General features: G+C 41.2%; 1 protein-coding gene and 1 long non-coding RNA gene across 3 annotated transcripts in view; one reads left to right on the forward strand and one right to left on the reverse strand.

The window, feature by feature from the left end:
* ME3 (malic enzyme 3) overlaps positions 1-24,549 on the reverse strand; it is a 333,119-nt gene that overhangs the window by 8,342 nt on the left and 300,228 nt on the right. For both annotated transcript variants that reach the window (XM_069071034.1, XM_069071035.1), the window contains exons 9-12: positions 9,520-9,617; positions 9,133-9,246; positions 7,207-7,312; positions 1,280-1,422 (exon numbers count right to left, since the gene is read on the reverse strand). In XM_069071034.1, the coding sequence (XP_068927135.1) occupies positions 1,280-1,422; positions 7,207-7,312; positions 9,133-9,246; positions 9,520-9,617 (461 nt within the window). The remainder of the gene's footprint in view (positions 1-1,279; positions 1,423-7,206; positions 7,313-9,132; positions 9,247-9,519; positions 9,618-24,549) is intronic.
* LOC138148342 (uncharacterized) overlaps positions 10,863-24,549 on the forward strand; it is a 49,022-nt gene continuing 35,335 nt past the window's right edge. Inside the window, exon 1 of the long non-coding RNA XR_011165034.1 lies at positions 10,863-11,224. This is a non-coding gene — a long non-coding RNA (uncharacterized lncRNA). The remainder of the gene's footprint in view (positions 11,225-24,549) is intronic.

Here is a 24,549-nt window from a genome sequence, read left to right on the forward strand (position 1 = left end):
CCCCGTGAAACACACGCCGTTCTCCGAGCTGCATCCAATCAGAGCTGCAGCAGTGAGCGCGTCATCCTGTTCTTCCCCAGTGATTTGCTTACTGAATAAAGGTACATTTTTTTGTTCACATTTACCTGTTTATTAAAATTGCTGTCAATGTTCATTAAAATAAGCCCTCCCCTGAAAATAAGCCCTCTGGTGTTTTTCTGTCCAAAAAAAATAATAAGACAGTGTCTTATTATCGGGGAAATACGGTAGCTTTCTACTTAACCTCCCTGCCTCAAATCTATACCCATTCCAATCCACCTTCCACTCATCTGACAAAGTGACTTGGCCAAAGTGTAGGCCTAACTGTGTCAACTGTCTCTCTTGTTTCCTCTCTCTAACCTTCAGTGGTTCCCTATTACTTTTTTTTTTTTGCCTTTTGGAGGGCAATTTGGGGTTAAGTAACTTGCCCAAGGTTACACGGCTAGTATTTTTGTGTGGGTGTTAAGTGTCTCAGGCTGGAACCGAACTCGGGTCCTCCTGACTCCAGGACCAGTGCTTTCCTCACTGCACCACCTAGCCACCCCTCCCTATTACTTTCAGGATCTGATATAAAGTCCTCTGTCTTTAAAGCCCTTAACAATCCGTTCGCTTACCACCTTTCCAGTTTTCTTACACTTTATTCCTTTCTATGTGTTCTATAATAGTCATATTGGCTTTCTTACTTTTCCTCACACAAGTCACTCCATTGGTTTATTTGACTCAGCTCAAATCCTACTTTCTGCAAAGGACTTTTTGTTCTCAGTCCCCTGCTGCTACTGCTGAGATTACCTTCCAATGACACCGCATATATCTCATAAATGTACTGTTATCTGCGCGGTGTCTTCCCTATTGGAAAGTGAGCTCCTTGAGGGCAGGGAATGAGTTTTCCCTTCCTTTGTGTCCCAAGAACTTAGTACAGGGCCAGGCATATAATAAGCACTTAGGACATGCTTATTGCCTGCCTGCCTGTCCTTTTCTCTAGACCCTGCAAGGAGAGAGCCCTGTGGGAGTGGGGTGGTGGGGTGGCCAAGGTAGGGCTGGGGGAAGATCCCTTTTTCTCTGAGCTCCTTCTCCCCCACCCCTATAAAAGGGGCATCTGCTTGTTGTGTCTGTGATTGGGTTGGTGCTAGGACAGGGTTCCTGGAGGGCAGTGTCTGGGGCACAGGTTTTGGGCTGGCTCTGCCCTGGGCCCATCTGCATCTCCTAAAGGGCATCTCCCTTGTGCAGGGGCAGGGAGGCTGGCAGCATCCTGGGGGCTTACCTCTGTGAGCCGGTAGCATTTCTCAGCGGTGCACTCAGCTTTGCTCGTGGGATTGCTTAAGGCGAAGATGATTGGCCGCTTGTTGAATGAAGCCATATCCTTCAGAATCTGGTCAGTGAAAGCTCCTGCAACAGCTGCCACCCCTGCCCAAGAGAAAAGAGTTGCGTTCCTTGCTGTCCACAAGCCTTTAGCTGCTGAGAGCCCCCCTGTTTTATCTCCCAGAGGGAGTGTCGCCTCATCCAACACTGCGTTTGCACGCTGGCTTTGCTGTCCTGGCTGTGTGATTCTGGGCAAGGCACTTAACCCATCTGGGTTTAGCTTCTTCATCAATCTAACCTAATTAAGTGCCTCCCATGGGAAAGGCGCTGGATATACAGACATAAGTAAAAGCGGTCCTTGCAACAGAGTATGGATCTGCTACTTGCATTAATTCTGGCCCAGCAGTTAACACCAAAAAAACAGATTCTCTACCAGCCAGCACCAAACTATCCATATGTGGACCCATTGGTTACAGCAGATGGAGAGATTTTGAATGCTATGGATAAGTTCACTTACCTTGGCAGTGTACTCTCCAGGGATGTACCCGTATGTGTGTTGCTAGAGAGCTCAGTGTTTGGGAGGCTCTGAAGAAAAGTACAGGGGCGTGCAGGTGGCTCAGTGAATAAGAGCACTGGCTCCAGTGTCGGGATGACCTGGGGATCGAATCCTGGGCTCAGATACTCAGCACCACACCCAGAAACACCTGGTCGTGTAACCTTGAGCAAGTTACTTAACCCCAATTGCTTTAAAAGAAAGAAAAAATAAAAAAAAAAGAAAAGTACAGGACACAAGAATGACATATTAGACTGCCTACCAGACTGCTGGCCTCATTGTTGTATGCCTGTGAACCCCGGACAGTCTGCTAGTGCTGTCTCAGGAAACTGAATCGCTTCCTTTGAATTGTCTTCGGAAGATTCTGAAGATCACCTGGCAGGATGAGATACCAGACACTGAGGTCCTTTCTCAAGTTCAACTGCCAAGTATTCAAACTCTACTGCAGAGGATGCAAGTCTGATGGCTGGCCGCATTATTCAAATGCAAAACATACATTCACCTAATAGAATATTTTATGAAGAAGTCACACAGGGCAAGTGTTCACACAGAGATCAGAAGAAGCAATACAGAACACTCTCAAGGTCTCTTTGAAGAACTTTGGAATTGATTGTGTGACATGGGAGAAACTGCAACAGGACCTGCCTTCATCAAAGAAGGCACTGTGCTCTATGAGCAAAGCAGAATTGCAGTAACTCACAAGAAACATGAGATGTGAAAATTTAGAGCCATCTCTACTCCCAATGTTCATATGGACTATTTCTACAATACCTGTGGGTGAGCCTTCTGAGCTCGCTCAGCCACAGTCAGACACACTATGCCTTCACTCTGATATAGTGATGTCATTTTGGTCCTCTTTGAGTACAAAGGTCAATGACCAACCATAATTGTTTGAATGGGGATGATAATATTTCCCAAAGGTGCTTCAAGGATCAACTGAGTTATATGTAAAGCACTTTGCAAACTGTAAAGTGTTATATAAATAATATTATTATAAGTTAATATCAGCTATCAATATTATTAATTTTTAAGTGGATATAATAATACCACTTATTTTCCAAAGTTGCTGTGAGGATCAAATGAGTTAGGACATGTAAAATACTTTACGAACCAAACATGTTAGATAATATTGTTATAAGTTAATTTTTTTTTTTTTTGCTTTTTGGAGGGCAAATGGGGTTAAGTGACTTGCCCAAAGTCACAAGACTAGTAAGTGTTAAGTGTTGGATTTGAGTCACATTTGAACTCAGGTCCTCCTGACTCCAGGACAGGTGCTCTATTCACTGCGCCACCTAGCCACCCCATTATAAGTTAATATTAGCTACTATTATTTTTAATCTTTGAAATGGATATAATAATAGCACTTATTTCCCAAAGTTGTTATGAAGATCAAATGAGTTGTTATGCCTAAAGTGCTTTGCAAACCTTAAAACATTACATAAATTATATTATCATTATTCATCTTTATTTAAATGGGGATAATATTAGCACCTATTTCCCAGAGTTGTCCTGAGGATCAAACAAGTTCATGTAAGTAAAGCACCTTGCAAATCTTAAAGCACTGAGTAGATTATATTATTATTGTTGTTGTTATTTATTACCTATGTGACTTTCGACAATTTACTTAATTCCTCTAGGCTCCAGTATCTTTACCTGTAAAATGAGAGGGTAGGACTGACAAGCCTCCACAACCCCTCCCAACTCTAAATCTTTTAAAGCAATTGGGGTTAAGTAACTTGCTCAAGGTTACACAACCAGGTGTTTCTGGGTGTGGTGCTAAGTATCTGAGCCCAGGATTCGATCCCCAGGTCATCCTGACACTGGAGCCAGTGCTCTTACTCACTGAGCCACCTGCACGCCCCTGTACTTTTCTTCAGAGCCTCCCAAACACTGAGCTCTCTAGCAACACACATACGGGTACATCCCTGGAGAGTACACTGCCAAGGTAAGTGAACTTATCCATAGCATTCAAAATCTCTCCATCTGCTGTAACCAATGGGTCCACATATGGAGAGTCTGGTACTGCCTGGTAGAGAATCTGTTTTTTTGGTGTTAACTGCTGGGCCAGAATTAATGCAAGTAGCAGATCCATACTCTGTTGCATCTCAGCCTTGGAGGCTGCATTAAGGGCACAGTCAGCTGTGAACAAAATGTCACACACCAACTCTCTCTCCAGTTTAGTCTTTACTTGTAGCTTCTCCATGTTTAATAATTTGCTCTCAATGTGGTAGCTGACCTTGATTCTGTTTTTGTTCTTGTTGAAGGTGTCTGACAACATGGCTGAATCCATCATGCTAAAAAGCATGGAGGCAAATACACAGTCTTGTTTCATTCCACTAGTGACTGGAAAGCATGAGAGTGTTGTCCATTATCCAGAACCCTGGCAAGTAAGCAGTCATGGAACTGGTGTACAATTTGGATGAACTTCTTCGGCTGACCAGATTCTGCAATGATCTTTCACTCCTTTGGGGAGGCATACAAACTTGTTGACTAAATTAGTTTTGATTGCAAAATCTATGCCTAGCACTGTGGCCCCTCCAGAAAACCACGTATATAGCTTTGACTTTGGTAAGCCGGCCTTCGCTTGCCAGCCTTGTGTCACTCAGGGCTGCTGTTTGGATGTTGATACCTGCTTAGTTCTTGTACAACAAGAGCTGTTCACCTTTCAGGTCTGCTGGGTTTCTTGATGTCCATAAGAGTGCACACATCCACGTACCAATGGTGAATGGAATCATCTCTGCAAAATCTTTGTACTTTTTGTGTGACTGCTGCTCCTGGTGTATCCAAACCTGTTGCTTCATTAATTGCCTGTTGCCACAGGACTTTTAGGTGGGTAAACATGGTAAAATGGCATATGGGTGATGTCTTTTGTCTTGTGCATAAATTGTATTTAAGTGAGGCAGAGGTTGTGTAAAATTGTCTGCTCTACTCTTTCTTCCAGAGTCCAGTGGCAAGACACAAGTCAAGATGACTGGTGATGGCTCGAGATGCAGTGGGTGACCTTGGTGTCTTCAATGTCTAACCCAGCTCTAAGCGCTCCATAGCGCCTGCTTCAGCCATCTCCATGACTGTCGCAACAAATTGTTCCCATCCCCCCATTCTGCCAGATGAAGTCTTCATGTGCTTGGGATTGCTACCCCCCTCACTCACCAATGGGTCTAGGACCCCTCAGTTACTCTCACCTTGGTTTAGCCCATCTGCCAAAATGGTTCGCGGGGGTTTCACTGCTGTGCATGCTACATCTTGTGAGAGCCCCAGGTGAGAGCTGGGTGATCTGTTGAATACCAAAGATGGAGAGCAGCCCTGAAAAGGGCTTGGCAGCCCTCACACCAGGGGTACTTCCTTGAACACCCATATATCCCTAAAAGATTAACAATAATAACTAACCTTTATGTAGTGCTTGTTATGTGCCAGGTACTGTGCTAAGAGCTCTACAATTATTTGACCCTCACAACGACCCTAGAAAGCAGATGCTATTATCATTCTCATTTTACAGATAAGGAAACTGAGTCAAACACAGGTTGTGACTTCCTCAGGACTACACAGCTAGTAAGTGTCTGAGGTAGTATTGGAGTTCAGGTCCAGCACTTTGTCCACTGTAGCACGTAACTGCTTAGGTGGTAAAGGACAGAAGTGGCATTAGAACCAAGCTCCTCTTGATTCCAGATTGGGTGTTTATGTAAGTGTGGCAAGTGTACCATGGTGAGGTCCCATAGTCTTACTCTCTGATACTTAGCATAGTACCTGGGACATAGCAGGTACTTAATAAGTGTTTATTGATTGAAAGAGTGTTATAGAGAAGCTTGTATTTTATGTTGTGGGTGTGGGTAGAATGACACAAAAGCAGATAAGTGATGATTTGAGGAGGAAGGAGAATGAACCCCTAGGGTAATCAGGAAAAGTGTTAGATTGCAGCTTCTTTTGGACTGCTCCCATATTGCCTTGGTTCAACACAGAGTAGGAACTCAATTAATATTGAGTTGATTTTATCCATGAGGAAAAAAGAAGAGGTTGTAGTATATTGGAAAGAATATTGGATGGGGAGTCAAGTGGCTTGGGTTCAAATCCTGGCTCTGACATATTACTTTTTTATCTGCAAAATCAGAAAAATATTTGCTAAATTTTGTAGCTCACATGAGCTCTATAGGTTGTCTATACACCTGATGCCAATGCGGACAAAAGCCATTCTTCACCTTGGTTTTTTCTGTGAGGATGGTTTGGTCAAAGTCTTTTGAGTACATATGGATCACGTCCAGGAGAAAAGGGGTTTTTATATGGGGTTTTTGAACTTTCTTTTGGAATATTTTAATAGCTGTGTTTTAATATAATTGATTTCCTTTTTAATCTTATATATTTAGTTTTTATGCATTAAAAAACATGATTCTGTGAAGAACTGCATAGGCTTCACCAGACTGACTGCCAAAGGGGTCCATGATGCCCCAAAGTTTAAGAACTCCTGCTCTCCAGTCTTCTAGAGAAGATGCAAGCAGAATGATGTGATCTGTACAAGGAGCATCTGGAGGGCTTCATCTTTCCAATCTGGTCTATGCACTGGATCTGTCCATAACAATGGTGAGATTGACAGCCCTTGGTAAGCATGCGTCTCCCAGTTTTATGCCTCGGATCATATTTATGATCATGTGGTCCCTGAATTAGGCTATCTCTGTTGTTATAAGGTTTCAAAAATATTTTTTTAGAAATTGTCAGTCAGTTCCAAAGGACTCATGATGAAAAATGCTGTCCACATCCAGCAAAAGAACTGATGGAGTCTGAATGTAGATGGAAGCACACTATTATTTCACTTTCTGTATTATTTTTTCTCTTGGTCTGTTTCTTCTCTCACAACATGACTAATATTGAAATATATTTTACATGTTTGCACATATATAATTTATATCAAATTGCTTACCATCTTAGGGAGAAAGGAGTGAGGAAGAAGAAGATTTGGAATTCAAGATTTTAAAAATGTTAACAATTATCTTTACATGTAATTGAAAAAAATAAAATGGTATTTAAAAAAGAAATTAAGTGTCAGTGTTGGCACTGGGATTGGAACAGAGGTCTTTGTACTTTAAGATCAGTGTTCTTTACCACAGAACATGCTGGGCAATATAGTGCCAATGAAGACTTCTGATCAGATGAGTTCAGTCCTTGCTTAGAGACATTCAAATCAAGGCCTGTGTTAATTTAGCCCTATCCTGCTTAGGCAAAGTTTTCTCCTCCATTCCTTGACACCTTCTGGACAGGTCAAGCTCCTCCTTATCCCTTACATTCTTTATTCCCTCCCCTTGTCTGTGGCTCAAACGGGTCCCTGATCAGAAATTTTCTCCACACACCTATGATGGCTGTGGGTTTCACCTGCCGGACTACTTCTTCCAGGGTATTCACTTCTGCATGATCTTGGGCAAACACCTCCTTTTCATGGTTCAGGTGACTCCTTCCCTGGGTGAAAGAAGGAACAAACAAATTACAATCCAAAAAAATTCCCAACAGCCCTAAGCCTTGGATGCAAAATGAGTGGCACTTTGGTACAGTGGCTTGGAATCAGGAAGATTTGATTTTGAATCCTGCAGGAGTTATATAAAGGTCCATCCCCTCCCTCCTCATTTTCTTCCCTCCCCCCTTTCCCCTTTTCCTTCTCTTCTCCATTTCCCTCCCCTCTCTTTCCCCTCTCTAGGTGCTGGGGCTACAAAGTAAAAAATGACACATTTCCTTCCTTCAAGTTGCCCATTGAGGGCAGACGATTTTTGGTTTCTCTCTAGGATCTGTGATCTTATCGGTAGAGGCTCTTGCCTCTACTAATGCAAAAATGGTGTTTGCTTTGCTTAGCCAGGTGCTTGGGACACTGAAGGGTTAATAGACTTGCCCAAGTGCACAGCCAGTATGTGTCAGGAACACACACTTGAACCCAGATCTTTGAGACTCCAAAGCCAGCTCTCCGTTCACTATACCACACTGCCCCCTTGCAAATTAGTATCTACAAAAGAAATGCAAAATAATTGGTTTTTTTTTTCAGGGGAAGGGGAGAGCACTAACTAGCATCTAAGAGGACCAGAAAAGGAAGGCTTCATGGAGATTATCCATTTTTAAACTCAAGCATCTGTGATTAGGAGGAGGCCTGAGCTCCATGAAAAAGCTCAAATGACTCTTATACAGGCTGAGTATGTGCACACTGTCTCCCACTTTAGAATGGAAGCTCTTTGAGGGTACAGACTTTTTCACTTTTTCTTTGTGTTCTCAGTTCCAAGAATAGTGCCTGACTCATAATAAATGCTAATTAGATGTTTGTTGTTTGATTGATAGATCGGATTTCTCAAACTGCTTAATTCCATGGCCTGAGACTTTAAAGTCAGCACTCAGGAAATAGGGAGCAAGCAAGATGCCTGCACTTGGCCTCCTTAGTCCTAACCAGTGATGTGCTTTGGGAGTGTGTCTTTTGGAGCATCCACAGCTGGGGGTTTGATGGTGAAAAATGACTGCTCAGTTATTTACTTTAATGAGAGAGCTAGAGGGAATGATGTTAGTATGATGATGAGAGAAGAAGTCTACACACTGGGCTATGAAAGGTCTGTTGTTATTGTTTTGTTTTTACCTGGGGCCCGATTTATACTTCGGAGACTTTAACAAGTGATGTTTCCTTAAAGGACAAAATTGGAGGCGTTACAAAGTCTTCTCATGTGATAACTCCTTCAGCAGGACCTTGGCATTCCCACCTGCTGGGAAAACCTACCTCAACCCAACTACTGGGCTAGGTGTGGAAAGGTTACTTTGGCTTCTTTCAGTTCACTGGGCATTCTCACAGAACCATAGATTTGGAGCTGGAAAGGGCCTCAGATGCCACTGAGTCCAACTTCCTCACTCTACAGATGAGGAAACTGAGGCTTAGAGATATTTAAGTGGCTTGTTAAGGTCATATAGGTAGCAAATATTAGGTAGAGAGGATCAGAGATTGGATTTGAACTCAAGCCTTCTATTTCCGGAGAGAATTCTCTTTTTTACAATGGCTCTGTGAGGTAGACAGCATTTTACAGATGAGGAAATGGAGGCTGAGTGGCTCCTTTCCAAATATTCCTTCTCTTACACTGAGAGGAGCCTAGCCTCTTGCATTTGAGTAGCAAAATCTCTTGCTGGGGCACTGGACCCTGTCCATTCTAGTCTAACTCCCAAACTCTATACAAACAAGATCATCTATGTTACTGACCTAAGTGGTGCCTAGGGGCCTGGGAGCCACATGCAGCTTTCAGGGAGTCGGTAAATATTACCTTCACGATGAGCCCCTTGGAATCCACCATCCAGATCTTCTTGGTGGCCTCTGCCTTTGGGATACCTTCTTTCTCCAGGGCCATGACAATGAGGTGGGCAATTCCCATAGCTGCCTAAAAGTCCAGAATGGGGCATTATGCAGAGATTTGCGATGGAAAGGAGGATCTGTTTACTATGAGATTTTACATTTGATACTTTGCAAAGGTTGAACATCAATGTTTCCCTACTTCCTCTCCTAGCAGTCTCTTGCTCAGTATTTGCACAGAGAAATCTAAGCCTTAGTGTTCATCACATCTCCAAGGAAGCAGGCCTCTCTGCAAGGCACCACTTGACCTCCCAGTTACTAAAAACAAGAACGATGATCCCAGGTTGCTCATGACACCCACCTCTCCTGCTCCTTGGAAAACAAACACGTGGTTGGAGAGCTTGTTTTTGGTAATCCGCAAGGCAGCAAAAATGCCGGCAACAGCAACAGAAGCAGTGCCTACAACCAGATCAAAGCTTAAGGTGAATGTCTTGCTGATACTGATCTTCTCATAATGAATAATGCCCTGGTGGCCAAAATAATACCGACCCACACCTATGATGCCTTAAGATTTACAAATTACATTCTATATTACAGTGCTGAGAGGACAGGTAGCTAGAGTATGATCAGCCTCGTTTGACAAAAGAGGAAACAATCAGAAAGGTTAAATGTGGTCAGCTAGTTCGATATAGGATTTGAACTCAGGTCTCTTGCCTTTAATCTTTAACAATTCTGACCATGATGTGCTGTTACTCATGAATGGCAGTGTGGCACCATAATTAGAGTGCTGAAGTTAGGGGTCAAGAACGCCTGTGTTTGGACCCTGCCTCAGACATTTACTAGCTGTGTGACCCTGGCACAATCCCTTAACCTTTCTAAGCTTCATCTGTAAACTGCGCATAATAACAGTACCTATGACACAGGGTTGTTGTGAAGATCAAATGAAATTATGTATGTAAAGTGCTTTGAAAATTGTTACTATGTAAACTTCCACTATTATTATGGTATACATTATTCCACAAGTGAGACATTTTCCTTCAGTCCTTCACTATCCATATGGCACAAGGAAAAGACCACTAGATTTGTCATTAAGACACCTTGGCTCATATCCCAGCTCTGCTACTTACTGTGTGATCCTGGGCAAATTGCAGAACTTCTCTGGGTCTATTTCATTCCCTTGTGTAAAATGAAGAAATTGGAAGAGAGCATTACCATCTTTCTTAGCTCTAAAACTTGGGATCCTAGGTAAAGAGCAGGGTTTCTGTATCTGTTATACCAAAGCTGCTGATTTCAGGGTTGATTTTCTTCCCACTGTGTTCTCAGAATTGGAAGGGGACTTCTCTCTCCAGGCTGATTGATTTCTGGTGGGCTTGTAGTGATATCACCACTAGGTGGCATAGGAGACTGGGTATCTTTACTGGCACTAATAAAAGTAACCAGGAGTACAAGTCATTAATTTTTATGCCCTGTACATGCAGAACAATTGAGTGCAGGGAGATGAGAAGGGGAAGGGGAAAAGAAGATAAAAAAGCAATCTTGGTCCCTGACTTCAAAAAGTTCATAATCTAGCTGGAAAGACCAACCATAGACACATGAAAATAACACACAACACATTTGTTGAATTGAACAAAATTGGGTTATGGAGGTGGGCTATAGAATCTTCATCTTGGAGGTCTTAAAGAATAAAAGAGAGATCCTCAATTCTTTGAGCTAATTTAAATGCCAGATTGCCAGCAGGCAGAGATTTAGATTAGATGACCTCTCTGGACACCTTCTGGTCCTGAGCAGAGGGAGGTCAGATTTTTAGGTTTATTCAGGTATTTTCAGGACAACTGCCATTCTGAGCCACCACTAGATGGCATTCTACCTGCTCTAGTGTCAAGAAATGTTTTTGTAGATGTCTGAAAAAACATATAGAAGAAAAGAAAGAAATGTAAAGTAGATTTACTGCCTCCTAGATCCATCTCTACTCCTAGCATCTAGAATCTCCTGGTATGAGGAGGTGTCTTCATCAGTCAATTTATCTTCCCACCCATGGACTGACTTCCCTGAGTCTGAAGACTAAGGTATGTCTGGAGATATATTATGCAGTATTCCAGTGAGACAGGTGTTTTAGGTGGGGATGGAGGGAAGATTAATGATAATGGGGTAGGAGAATGATTTTTTTTTTTGAGAGGGTTGTCATACAACTCCTAATCACATTTACATCTAAAGTACCCAGGGAAGATGGGAATCTGTCCATTGTTTAATGACCTTAATGATCTTCAGAAAGAGACTCCACGATTTAATTTGGGGGGGGGGTACCTAATGCAGTGCTTAACAATCCTTTCAGTGCTGGAAGGGCCCTTCTGATATCTAATTCTAATCTTTCATGGTGAAGCTACTCCTTTTTTGGGTATTTGAGTCCATCCATAACCTGTCACTGACTATTCAGCTTTATCTCATGCTTACTCACTTTAAATGGCAGCCAAACTAAACTTTTTGACTACTCTCCAGGTCCCTCCTGGCCTGGCCTGTGCTCTCCTGCCTCCTTAGTTTTGCTAATGCTATTGTTCCCTGTCTGAAAAATTGCAACCCATCCTTTCAAGCTCATCTCAAATCCTACTTCCTCCAGGGGAATCTTGCCCCCATTGGTAATTACCTTCTCCCTTAAACTACATAGATTCCAATTCCTTCAACATTCCTTATCCATTATTCTCCAAAACCTTTGGCAATGGTCAGATATCTCTAAAATTACTATTGTCATTGGTACGTGGATAGGGGCTGGTCTTGTGATTTGACTAGTACAGAGATCTCCCCGGTAAAAACCTTTCCTCTACCAATCCAGGTCAGTATCTTTTCTTCAAATTCCAGTCTTAGAGAGTTGCTTAGAAGAGAAATCTCAAACACTTCAGTGAGCTAGCAGCACAATCAAGTTAGGTTAAACCAGGTTAAAATATAATTGAGAAAATGAAATAAATAAAAACACAATAAAATATAGATAATATTAACATGTGGTTTTCCAATTAACATGTGGCCTCTTGGGATACTTAGATACAACTTGGTGGCCTCTATTTCTATTTGAGTTTGACATCTGTAAAAAAGAGGGAAGCCTTTCTGGGCAAAGAAACCAACCTTTGAAACAAATGTGGCGTCTATGGTCCAAGTATGGTCCAAGACCCTGACCTGATCAGTGAAGGAGAGGAACTCTTAATTCAGGAGGCAACAACCTATTTCACTTTGGGTACCAATGAGCAGGCCTAAGGCTTAGGCAGAGGAAGAAGAAAAGGGAAAGGGGAGGGAGAGAAAGCAAAGTAGAAATAGAAGAAGAGAAGGATAGAGAGAGAATTGGAAAAGATAAATAACTGAATAGGGCTACAAGTAGAAGAAGGTGAGCCACAACTGACTTCATGGCATGGAGAAACCAGTTTATATCTTTGTATCAAAATCCTCTCATATGTCCATAGAACCTCAATATTTCAGAGATGGAAAGGAGGGACCTTAGTGGCCATCTAGTCCAAATTATACTGTAACACTCCCCATTACAACACACTCAATAATAGGTTACTTAGTCTTTGCTTGAAAGGAGTGTGTGTGTGTGTGTGTGTGTGTGTGTATGTGTGTGCGTGTGTGTATGTATGTATGTGTAGGAACCCATTCCTGCCCATTCTATAATCTCAGAAAGTTTTTCTTTCATTAAGCATATCTACCTCTCTATGACTTCTACCCAGTGCTCCCAAATTCACCCTCAGGGACCAAAGAGAACAGATTTAATCCTTTTCCCACAAGCCAGCTTTATATGTACTTGAAGTTTGCTATCCTATCCCCCTAGAGTCTTCATTTGTTTTTAATATTAGAAGGACAAGGTCTGTTTTAAGGCTAAGAATGCAAATAGTTCTGCAGTCCCAAGCAGTTAACTTTGCATTAGCCAAAGGAATAGAGAATGGTGGTACTGGAGACTGAAAGGGCTTCAGTCCTAGACCTACTCAAGATGGTAGGGTTGAAGGAAAAATATGCATTAGTCTATGTTTCATGGGCCAAATTAATCACCATGAATGCATTTTAAATGAATGAGAAGTGGGTGTGGGGAAGAAGGGAAAGCTTGGTGTAAGTTAGTTTGGTGGATAGAAAAGATCATTATTATGTTAGAGTAAGATGTTCATAGAGACTCATGCTACTGTATATACTCTGTTATAATCCTCCTTCTCATTTCTGCCAAGCCTCATGGATCAGAGAAGCCAGTTTCTTCCTTAAAACAAGACATGGGGGTGGTGGTGGTGGCATACTTTTATAGTATGAGTGCTGAATAAGCGGCTTGGATAAGAAAGCTTGTGCCAACCCAAAGACTTTCAACAAGGTGGTTAAATCCTGTTATAGGGAGACTTGAACTTCAAGTGAAATAAGAGTCATGACAGGCCTGGAGGAAGTGGTAATTGAATACTGAAGTAATTATGTGGGAGGAACTTAAAGTTTTTCTAAAGCTGAGAAAGAAAAAGCAGAGAGAAGATAAAATGCCTAATTGTACTTAGGTGTTTGCCTTTATTTAACTTTTGCTCAATGTGTGAATTGAACAGAGGTGCTGGGTTGCCAGTCTTAGCTGACTTGACATATTTTCCAACTTGGTCGGGTCAGTCAACTACTTCAGCTCTCCTTGTTACCATCTGGCTCCTATATTGTTATTTGGTTCTCTTCACCAGTGACTCAGTAACATAAAGTAATAAAATTCATTCAGGAGAGATAGAAGAGAAGAACAGCAAGGAGAGACAAGCAGGTATGGGCCATGGAAATCTTCCTTTCCTTGAGGTGAGCAAAGCAAGAACGGTAAGCTTCCAATTGGGAAGAGAGGTGGGAGAAGCTGCTGTCAGCTGCCTTACCTCCCTACCCAAGGCACCCATGAACCCATGGCTACCTCTGTTTCTTTTGTCCTTGTTGTGCTCATTCTTTCTGGATAGTAGGTGAATGAGAAATAAAAATGGAACTGACCTGATTACAACCAAGTGAGCTTTGAAAAGGCGAAATTGCCTTTAAAAGTTCAACCACAGGAGTCTTTGGCAGAATCTGCCACAGCTACAGCAGGAGATCTTTGTGATTAGGCAGCCCTAAAGAATGACCTGCTTGATCCCGCCCAGAAGTAGAGAGACCCAGCATCTGAGACCTGGTATCCTCGTTCATGCAAGGGACTGACTTGTCCATTGCACACCCAGAAGTGAACTTGGTAGGTGGAATGTTTGGTCATCTCCTCTTTGGATCCATATTCTCTAGGGACTGAGGTATAGAAGAGATAAGTGTGCCCTGGTTTGGAGGGAAGAGTGAGGTAGTTTTGCACTTCTGTCCTTATTGTACTTTCCAGTAAATATCCCTTTGTAACAACTAATTGATGTTAACTGATTATCAATGATTTTGAAAAGAACACTGGTCAAAATAATATTGGGCCAGTAATCATTGCTTGGATGATATTAAGGAGTTATTAACTGGTCAAATTATATTGGGGGGAACACACCAGATTGGGGATCGAGGGCAATCTACTATCCTTCAGATTTAGCCTTGGAGCCTCCAGAAGAAGGTTTGTATCTATATTGGGAGAGTGAAGCCCAGGGTCTACATGTGTTTCATAACCAGGGTAATTAGATCAGGAAAGGACCTAAAAATCACCTGGTCCAATTCCCTCATCTTTAGATGAAGAAACAGAATTCCAGATATGTAAAGTGACTCTTCTAAAGTCATATAACTAGTAAGTGTCAGGGATAAGGCTCAAACCAAAGTCCTTCTGCCTTCAAGTTCCTTCTTCTTTCCCATATGCCTTTTTGGTGGATATAGACTCTGAAAACAGTCTGATTGTTTCTGAGATTAATTTCAGACGTGGGTGGAGAACAGATTTAAGACCAGGAGATGCACAGGAAGGTCAATAGTATTAGCTGGTTTCTACTCTATTTAAGAGGAGAGAAAAAAATAAACTTTTTTTTTCCAAAAAGAGTTTTCAATAACTGGGTTTCCTGAAAACTGGGTACTAGAGGTTGTAAGTTCAGGAAATAGCTGAATAGAACAAACCTCAAATTTACTCAGGGGCAGTTTCCGTTCTGCTTTTAACCAGCACAGATCTCCCAACAATCACAGTAAGGAAAATACAGAGAATCTCCACCCTGAACAATAGGACATCTGGGGAAGGAAGATAATTAACCCTTTCATTCAGAGGGCTGGAAATATACCTGATGGAGCTTGGAGGGTTGTGGTGGATCACTGGCAGATTGACTATAAGCCATAAAACATTTGGCATTTCTACACAACTCGCTTTCATGGAATGAAGAGCATATATTTACTAATGGGGAGTGGGGGGGAGGTGGGGGTAGGAATGTGGGGGACTTGCCCAGCACTTAATTCTTGTTGTCAAATAGCACCAGAAAAATGACTAGCAATGCCATGTGGTTGCTAACTCTGCTTCAGGAGGCTATCATGACTTCTGGATCCCATTCATTGATGACCATGTAAAGCCCAAAGACTCTAGAGATTTAACACTGAAGGACTTCCATACTCTGGCACTCATCTACCTTCCTAGCTTTCAGATTCTTCCCCCTATCCACTCTAAGCTCCAGCCAAACTGGTCATGATGGTGATAATAATGATAGCTAGCATTTATATGGTGCTTTAAGGTTTGCCAAGTGTTTTAGAATATTCATTTGATTATCACAACTCTGAGAGGTAGTTATTATTTATTATCCCCATTTTATGGATGAGGAAAGAGAGGTTGAAAAATGTGAAGTGACTACAGGTTCATACAGCTAATAAGTATCTGAAGTAAGATTTGAACTCAGGTCTTGACTTCAAAATCTATTGCTTTATATACCCAGATGCCTTGCAAACTTGACCACTTTCTGTTCCCTGGACATGTCCTATGTTTTCTTGCCTTTGTGCTCTTTCTCAATCCATTCCCTATACCTGGAATATCCTCCCTCTCTTCATCTATTGAACTATTACCTATTTTTAAAGCCTAATTCAAGTTCTACATCCTCCAAGAAGTCTTTCTTCATCATCCCTTGTTGTGAATAACCTTCTTAGCCTTCACAGGGAAGTTTGTTTTTGTTCCTGTAATGCATTTTTCATGTAATATGTATTATAGTCATTGTGTTGCTGTGTTCTTGTATTTTCTCTCTTCTAGATTATTAAGTTTTAGGAGGGCAGTGACAACGTCTTCCTTAAACTATAGATCTCTACTGCCTAGCGCAGTGCTATGCAATAATATTTCTTATATATTTTGTTGTTGATTTTGGTTTCCCTATCTTTTCAAAAAAGTTTGAAAAAAAGGCTTTCCAGCATCCCAACTCTAGTCTAATGACTTGGGTGTAAAAATCTATACATATTCTTGAGTTCCCAGGTGCTGGGAAAACTGACTCTTGGTGCTACTACACATGATAACTGAGGGAAAGACGGGATTACAGAAACCCTCAACTAAGAAGGGACCCCAGAAACCATACAGTCGAACTCACATCCAAACACAAATTCACTCTACGAGCATCAGTTCAACCTTTGCTTGAGGAAATAGAGTTGGGGGAACTTGCTGCTTTTTTGAGGTAGCCCATGCCATCTTGGGGCTGCTCTAATGGTTAGCAAGGTTTTCTAAGCATTGAGTCGAAATCTGACTTGCTGAAATGTCCACCTCTTGTTCTTAGCTTTGTCCTCTGGAATCAAGCAAATTTGCTCTAGTTCCTTGTCCAGATGATAGCCCTTCAAATATGTGAAGACAGTTATCATGTTCCCCTAAGTCATCTCTTCAACCTGCTCAACATCCCTAGGTACTTCCCACTGTATGTTTTCTAGTACTTCTACCATGTTGGTCACACTCTTGGGGACCTGTTATAGTTTGTCTCTGTCTTTCCTAAAATGTAGGGCCCTGTCCTGAGCCCAGCCAGTAAGCCAGATACAACCTGACCAAGACCAAGGGTGGCAGAGGTATCCTCTCCCTTGTGTGGATGCTCTCTCTGTTAATTCAGCCTAGAACAACATGTGCTTTGGGAGACATCCTTACCACACTGTTGAGTCATGTTGAGCTTGGGATCCACTAACCAACCCTCAAATCTATTTTTACAGAAATTTTATCTTAATCATTTCTCCTCTGTCTTCTGTTTATGAAGTTGATCCTCTGAACTGCAGTACAGAATGTTACATTTCTCCTTATTAAATTTCAGCTTATTTGATTCAGTCTATCATTCTAGCGTGTAGACGTTTTAGTTGGTACATTTAATTTCTAATATAACAGATAGTTTTCTGGTCCCCTAGCCACGACTACAGTCCTCTTTAAGGTTACTTTTAATTTGCTCTATATGAGTCTTATATATGTCTATTTATGCTGTCTCTTCCATTAGATTGTAAGTTCCTTGAGGGCAGGGACTCACTGTGTACTTTCCTTTTGCATCCCCAGTGGCTCTTGGCACATACTAAGTACCTATTAAATAAATGCCTATTGATTGATGAATATTTTCCAACTATTTTTCCCAACAAATCCCCCCCCAAATATATTTTAAAATGGTTAAAACTACCTAACTGAATGAGTGCTATTGGTAGCACATGTCACTGTTAAGATATTTTTGGATTGGGCTTTTGGAGCAAAATGATAGTTATCCTTCCAACTATTGTGTCATCTTCAAATCTCATAAGCATGCCATCTCTATCTCTATCCAAGTTGTTAATAAAAATTCTGAGCAGCATAAGTCAAACACAGATCCCTTGGGTACTCTAATGGAGACCTCCTTCCAAGATGATAACTCATTAATCTCTTCTCTTTGGTCATCTAACCCAATCCACATACACTTAACTGCATTATCACCCAGTGTAAATTACCCTGTCTTATCTACTCAAGTTGCATGAGACCCTGCAAATTGCTTTACACAAATCTAAGCATGCTGCATCTATAGCATTTCCATGCTCTTCAAGTCTAGTCATCCCCATGAAAAAACAGAAATGAAGTTAGCCTGGTATGACCTATCCTTGATTGATGAAACCATGCTCCCTTCATCACTCATCGATGATCTCCCTTCTAACATTTCCAAAACCTTCTCCTTAATAACATTTTCTAGAATCTGCCCAAGAATGCATTAAGCTCACTGGTTTATAGTTTGTAGACTTTACCTTCTTCCCTCTTTTGAAAATTGGGACATTTGTTCTTCTTCAGGCCAGTGTCTCTTCTCCCATTCTCCATGATTTTTCTTAGACTCCTGAGAGTCTTAGAAAGTGGCTGAGTGTACTTTCTAAGAAAGTGGCTCAAAGAAAGCTCCATTAAGGGTCTAAGCAAGTCACCTGGGTATCTGCCCAGAGGGGTCATCCATGCCCTGCTCCACTTCTCTCCCAGTTGAACTTTTGTACCAACTGGGCATTCTGTACCCCCAGGTAGAAATGATCTGAGGCACACAGGTCATCTTTCAGGCCTTGATCCAATCCCTTGTTACACATGGAAAATCACTTTACCTCCTGCCCCCAACTCTCACCCTCATTTATGCCTATTGGCATATCCTATCCATCCTTTAGCTCAAATGTTATCTCTAGCAGGAAACTTTCCCTGATTCCTCTATCCAGAATTGTTATTAATCCCCTTAGATGTAACATTTCACATAGTATATTATTATATATTACAGTTATTTGCGTAGTGTGTTATCCCTACTACTAGACTATGAACTCTGTGAGGGCAGTGGCCATGTCCTTTATTTATAGTTATCTTAGCCTTACTGCATCACATAGACATTACTATCTCAAGAAACTGTTATTTTATTGGGGAAAAAGGACAGATTGCCTTCAGCAAGGCAGTTCATAGCCTCTGCACATGTCAGTCACTGACTAAAGCAGCAACGTGGTACAGTGGGTATTGCTGGTCTTGGACTCAGGAAAACCTGAGTTCAAATCCTATCTCATATACTTTGCTAGCTGTGTAACCCTAGGAAAATCATCTCACCTTCCCTACTGTAAAATGCATCTATTAATAGTACCTAACTCATAGGTTTGTTGTGAGGATTGAAAGTGAATAGGTATGTGGGAGCTTTGCAAACTATAAAGGTCTATATGGATTTTAGGGGGAGGGACAAGAACAGTAGTTTTGTGATTACTTTACAAATTCAGGTTAGTATCTTCTCTGCAACCCTTAGTTTTAGAGAACTGCCCAGAACCTTGAGAGTTTGTGTCTTGCCAAGGTCCATAGAGCTGATATGTGTCAGAGGCAGGATTTGAACCCAAGTCTCCATGGCCCCAAAGCTAGTTCACTAGCCATTACGCCATGTTGCCTCTCATATACAAACATTAGCTAAGATTATGATTATGATTTTATGAGTTACCAAGACTGAAAAATAAGCCAACCTTAGGATTACAGGAATATGGATTTAGACATTTGGTTCAACCTTTTCATTTTACAGATAGCATGGACTTCATAAATATTTGTTAAATTGTTAAACTAAAGCATACAAGCCTTGGGTTGGGAGGTGGGGTGTTATCCTTGACATAACTCCTCTAAGTAAGCCTGGGAAAGTTTAGAATTCTTCTATTAACCTCACTGGGGTCCTATACTGGTCACCCTTTGAGCAACCAAATGTTAGCTCAGCTGTCTTGTAAGGTCACTCTTTTCCTTGAATGACTCAATATCATGAGCTGGGGTTATGGAGAGCAGAAAGGATGCATCTGGGGCTGAGCAGAGGGGTCACTATCCTAGGAAAGGGGAAATCCAGGAGATAGAAATAGCTCCTACAGACCCTAGGCTGGAGCTAATAAGAAATGAGAAAGGAGAAATGAAACTAGAGAAACTTATTCATTAGAAAAAAAAAATTATAGGCCCATGTAGATTCTCCAAGGCCAACATGTGTCTCAGTAAGGCAAGTTAGGAGGGCTGAAAGAAGGGATGGCTCAAAGGGAAAGTTTAGCTTGGAGAAAAGAAGTCTTGGAAGTTATATGGTTACTGTCAAAAAGTTTTTGAAGGGTTGATGACATTTGGAAGAGGAAACAGACTTTTTCTGCTCGGGACGGGCAGAGACAGACTTGTGAAGGGTAAGAGGAAACTTTTAAAAAGTGAATCTAGACTTAATATAAGGAAATCTTGTTGGCAATTAGAGCAGCCCAAAGTGGGCTAGGCTACCTCAGGAGGTGGTGGGCTCCTGATCACTGGAGCTCCCCAAACAAAGGCTACATGACAACTTGATGGGCATGTTGCATAGGGGATCCTTGTTCATATATAGGAGGGATTAGACAGCCTCTCAGCTCCCTTCCAACTTGGATATTTTATAATTCTGGGAAGTGAATGATTTAAAAAGACCACCCAATACACCTAAGAAAAATGCCATTTCCATTAGGGGGCAGAGAGGTAAAGAAAAGAGAGAGAAGTATCATTTGATGAGTGGCTTTTAAAAGTACTTTGCATAAGTGGGAGGATTATAGTTGTGCAATTTTGCACATATTATCAGAAATTGTTGCACATATAGTTAGAAATTAGATATGTTAGTGTCTAGGTAGAGTAATGGATAGAGTGTTGGACCTGGAGTAAGGAAGACTTGAATTAAAAGCCAGCCTCAAATGCTTGCTAGCTATTTGATCCTGGAGAAGTCATTTACTCTGTCTGTCTCATCTGTCAAATGAGGATAATAATAGTATCTATCTCCTAGGGTTGTTATAGGGATAAAATGATACATCTGTAAAGTTTTTACACACCTTAAAGAGTCATATAAGTGTTAGTTATTATTATTATTGTCATTTTTAGTTTTGTTGAACTTTTTCCCCTTTCTTTAAAATTATTATTGCAAGAGGTTGCTTGCTGAGTAGGGGAGCAGGGGAAGTAAATGTTTGGAAATGAATGTGATGAAAAAAAGGTATCACTATTGTTGTTGTTTTAAAGTATTATGAATATTGTTTATCTGAGAACTCACTTGCATTTTTTAAGAATTTAAGAATAGGAAGGGGGGGAGCAGAGCCAAAATGGTGGAGTAAAAGCAGGAACTTGGCTGATCTCCTGCTCCAACCACCTCCAATACCTGTAAAAAAATGACTCTAAACAAATTCTAGAGCTATAGAAGCCACAAAGTGACAGAGAGAAACAAATCTCCTGCTGAAGAGAGCCTGGCAGGATGATAGAAAGAGTCTATCACACAGGGTTGGGAACTTAGCACAGTCCTGCATGAGCCCCCTGGGTCCAGACCCAGTGGCAGCCTTGACCAGTAGCACAGACTGGCCAGAGCAGACTTCAGGAGAGTGAATCACCAGCAGCTGTGGTGGTTTCCAGACTTCTCAACCCATAAATGCCAGAGAAAAAATAAAAGGTCAGTAGGGAGCTCTGTTGGAACTGGGTGAGAGAAAAGCATTCTGGACCCTGACCTTGGGGCAAGAGGTGGCGGTAGCAGGGCAGTTGCAGCTGCTGCCCCATGGTTGCCTCCAGAGCTCCTGGACTACAGATCATAGGGGGATCAAATGACCATTCAGAGGGTAATCATTCTTGCTTTGACCTGCGTGGATCTGGGTCACAGTCTTGGGTGATGGTCCTGGAGTGAGGAACGCTAGTGTGCCAGAGCTTATTGTGGCTGTAGAGAGGGTGCCCTCCTCATAGCTCTGGCAACTGCAAAACCCCCAGCAATTTGGGACACAGCTCTCTCCACTCTGGAAGAAGAGTTCTACCATGGCAAAGAGCTCAAAAGTTAAGTGACTGGCTGACAAGATGAGCAAACAGAGGAAGCACAATCAGATCATAGAATCTTTTTTTGGGGGACTAAAAGGATCAAAACATGGTACCAGAAGAAGACAGCAAAGGCAAAACTCCTGCATCAAAAGCTTCCAAGAAAAATATGAATTGATTACAGGCCATGGAGGAATTCAAGAAGGATTTTGAAAATCAAGGAAGAGAAGTGGAGAAAAAATGAGAATGATGCAAGAAAATCACGAAGAGAGTCAACAACCTGACTGAAGAAAATGACACCTTAAAAAACAGACTAACTCAAATGGCAAAAGAGTCCCAAAAAACCAACGAGGAAAAGAATGCCTTAAAAGCCCAATTGGCCAGATGGAAAAGGAATTTTAAAAAACTCACTGAAGAGAATAATTCCTTCAAAATTAGATTGGAGCAAATGAAAGCTGGTGACTTTATGAGAAATCAAGATTCTATAAAACAGATCCAAACAAATGAAAAAATAGAAGGCAATATGAAATATCTCATGGGAAAAACCACCAATCTGGAAAATAGATCCAGGAGAGAGAGTTTAAAAATTATTGGACTACCTGAAAGCCATGATCTTTAAAAGAGCCTAGAAATCATCCTTCAAGAAATTCTCAAGGAAAATTGCCCTGATATTTTAGAACCAGAGGGCAAAATAGAAATTGATAGAATTCACTGATCACCTCTTGAAAAAGATCCCCAAAAGAAAACTCCTAGGAATATTATAGCCAAATTCCAGAGTTCCCAGGTCAAGGAGAAAATATTACAATATTACAAAAACAAATTGTTTTTAAAAAATTGTTTTTTTACATGTAATTGGGAAATAAGATACATAGGCAGTGGGGTATAGAAATCCATCTTGCCCTAGTAGAAAGTTGTGGGTGGGGTGGGGGAGGCTATAAGAGAGAATAGATTGGGGGAAGGGGTATTCAGTAGGCTCGCTATCTTGGGGTGGGGGTGTAGGGGAAAGGCAGGGAGAAAATTTGTAACTCAAAATCTTGTGGAAATGAATGTTGAAAACTATAAATAAATAAATAAATGAATGAATGAATAAATAAATAATAAAAAAAGAATAGCATGGGGACAGGTTGGCTAGGCCATGATTCCTGTGCTTTTAAAATTTAATGTTAGGCTGTACTGACTCTAGGTACCACTGCATAGTACATGGAAAATATTTTATCCCAGAAAAGCATTATATATAATTTTATAGCACTTAAAAGATCCCCCCTCTGCTTCTCCCCAAGGTAGACAGAATTATTATTATCTTATAAATGAAGAAAATGAGGCCCACAGAAAGTGATTTGCCTGACATTCCATGGCAAGTAACTCTGAGAGACAGGACTTGACCCAAGATCCCCTAATTTCAAGTCCAGCAGTTCTTGGGAAAGATCACTGAGGGTTGTAGTAACAGGGGAAGGCTTCATGGAAGGGGCTTAGCTGGAAAGAGAAATAAAGAATATAGACAGTGATGTGGCAGGAAATAGACCCATTTCTCCAGTCTTTCAACCGATCCTTTTATCTGTAAAAAGAAGTCACATGAACTGAGCCAAACTAAACAAAAATGTTATGACAGCAATTGCAACCACAACTGACAAGTATTTAGTGTTTGTTTTTTCTCTTGGGGGTAGTAAAATGATATTCATTCATTATAAAATAGCACCTATGGCTTATATAGCTTAGTATTTAAATACTTTTACATTTTTTTTTTCTTTAAAGCAATCAGGATTAAGTAACTTGCTCAAGGTTACATGGCCAGGTGTTTCTGGGTGGGTGCTAAGTGTCTGAGCCTGGATTCAATCCCCAGGTCATCCTGACACTGGAGCCAGTGCTCTTACTCACTGTGCTACCTGGACGCCCCATACTTTTACATTTTTAAAATCACAGATCCACCCCATATATTCATTAATTTTTTCTTTCATGTATATTACTGTTGCCTCCTCAACAAGACTTCTGGCTTCTTGAGGACGGCAATTGTGCCCTATTAATTTCAATCTTACATAGCATTTTACTGATATGGTACCTTCACAGACATGACCTCATGATCTCCCTAGAACACTGTAAGGGTATTTCAGACAGATACTGTTATCTTTATTTTACGTATGAGTAAACTGGGGCCTAGAGAAATGAAGTGATCTCTCTAAGGTCACAGAGCTAGTAGAGTGGATGCAATATCATAGGGTAGAAGGCATACTGAATTTGGAATGATAAGACCTGGATTTGAATCAACTCTGTTATTGCCAAGTTATGTGACCCTAGTCAAATCACTTCATATCTTTAGGCCTCAAATGTCTCATAAAATGAGGGAGGTGAATTTGATGACCATGACTAAAGTCTATTGACTCAGTTTCCCCATTTGATAAATTAAGCTAATAACACCTGCCTTGTCTACTTCATGGGATTGTTGGGAATGAGAAATGGGATAAGAGCTCTAGAAACTATAAATGGTTATGAAAATATAAGATATTCTTAGGATTTGTGGAAGAAGGTAGACAGGGTTTCATAACGGAATGGGTAGAGAGTATAGAAAACTTTGCTTCTTTTCCAGCCTGAGGCCAACTTGAAATGATTCAGTTGAAGAGGGTGAAAAGGAGATGGAGTGACTAAATTATTCTCACTGGTTTTGGGTGTGTGACTTTTTCTTTCAGAGAATTAAAAAAAAAACCCCAAACCCCAAACCCCAACAAACAATGAAGTGGCAGATTTCCACCCTATGATTCTTCCCTTTCCTGAAGCTCCCACACTGCTTGC

Source organism: Petaurus breviceps, unplaced genomic scaffold (assembly GCF_028583685.1).
Source record: "Petaurus breviceps papuanus isolate PSGF00001 unplaced genomic scaffold, PetGlider_PUasm1.0 90823, whole genome shotgun sequence".
NCBI lineage: Eukaryota > Metazoa > Chordata > Mammalia > Diprotodontia > Petauridae > Petaurus > Petaurus breviceps.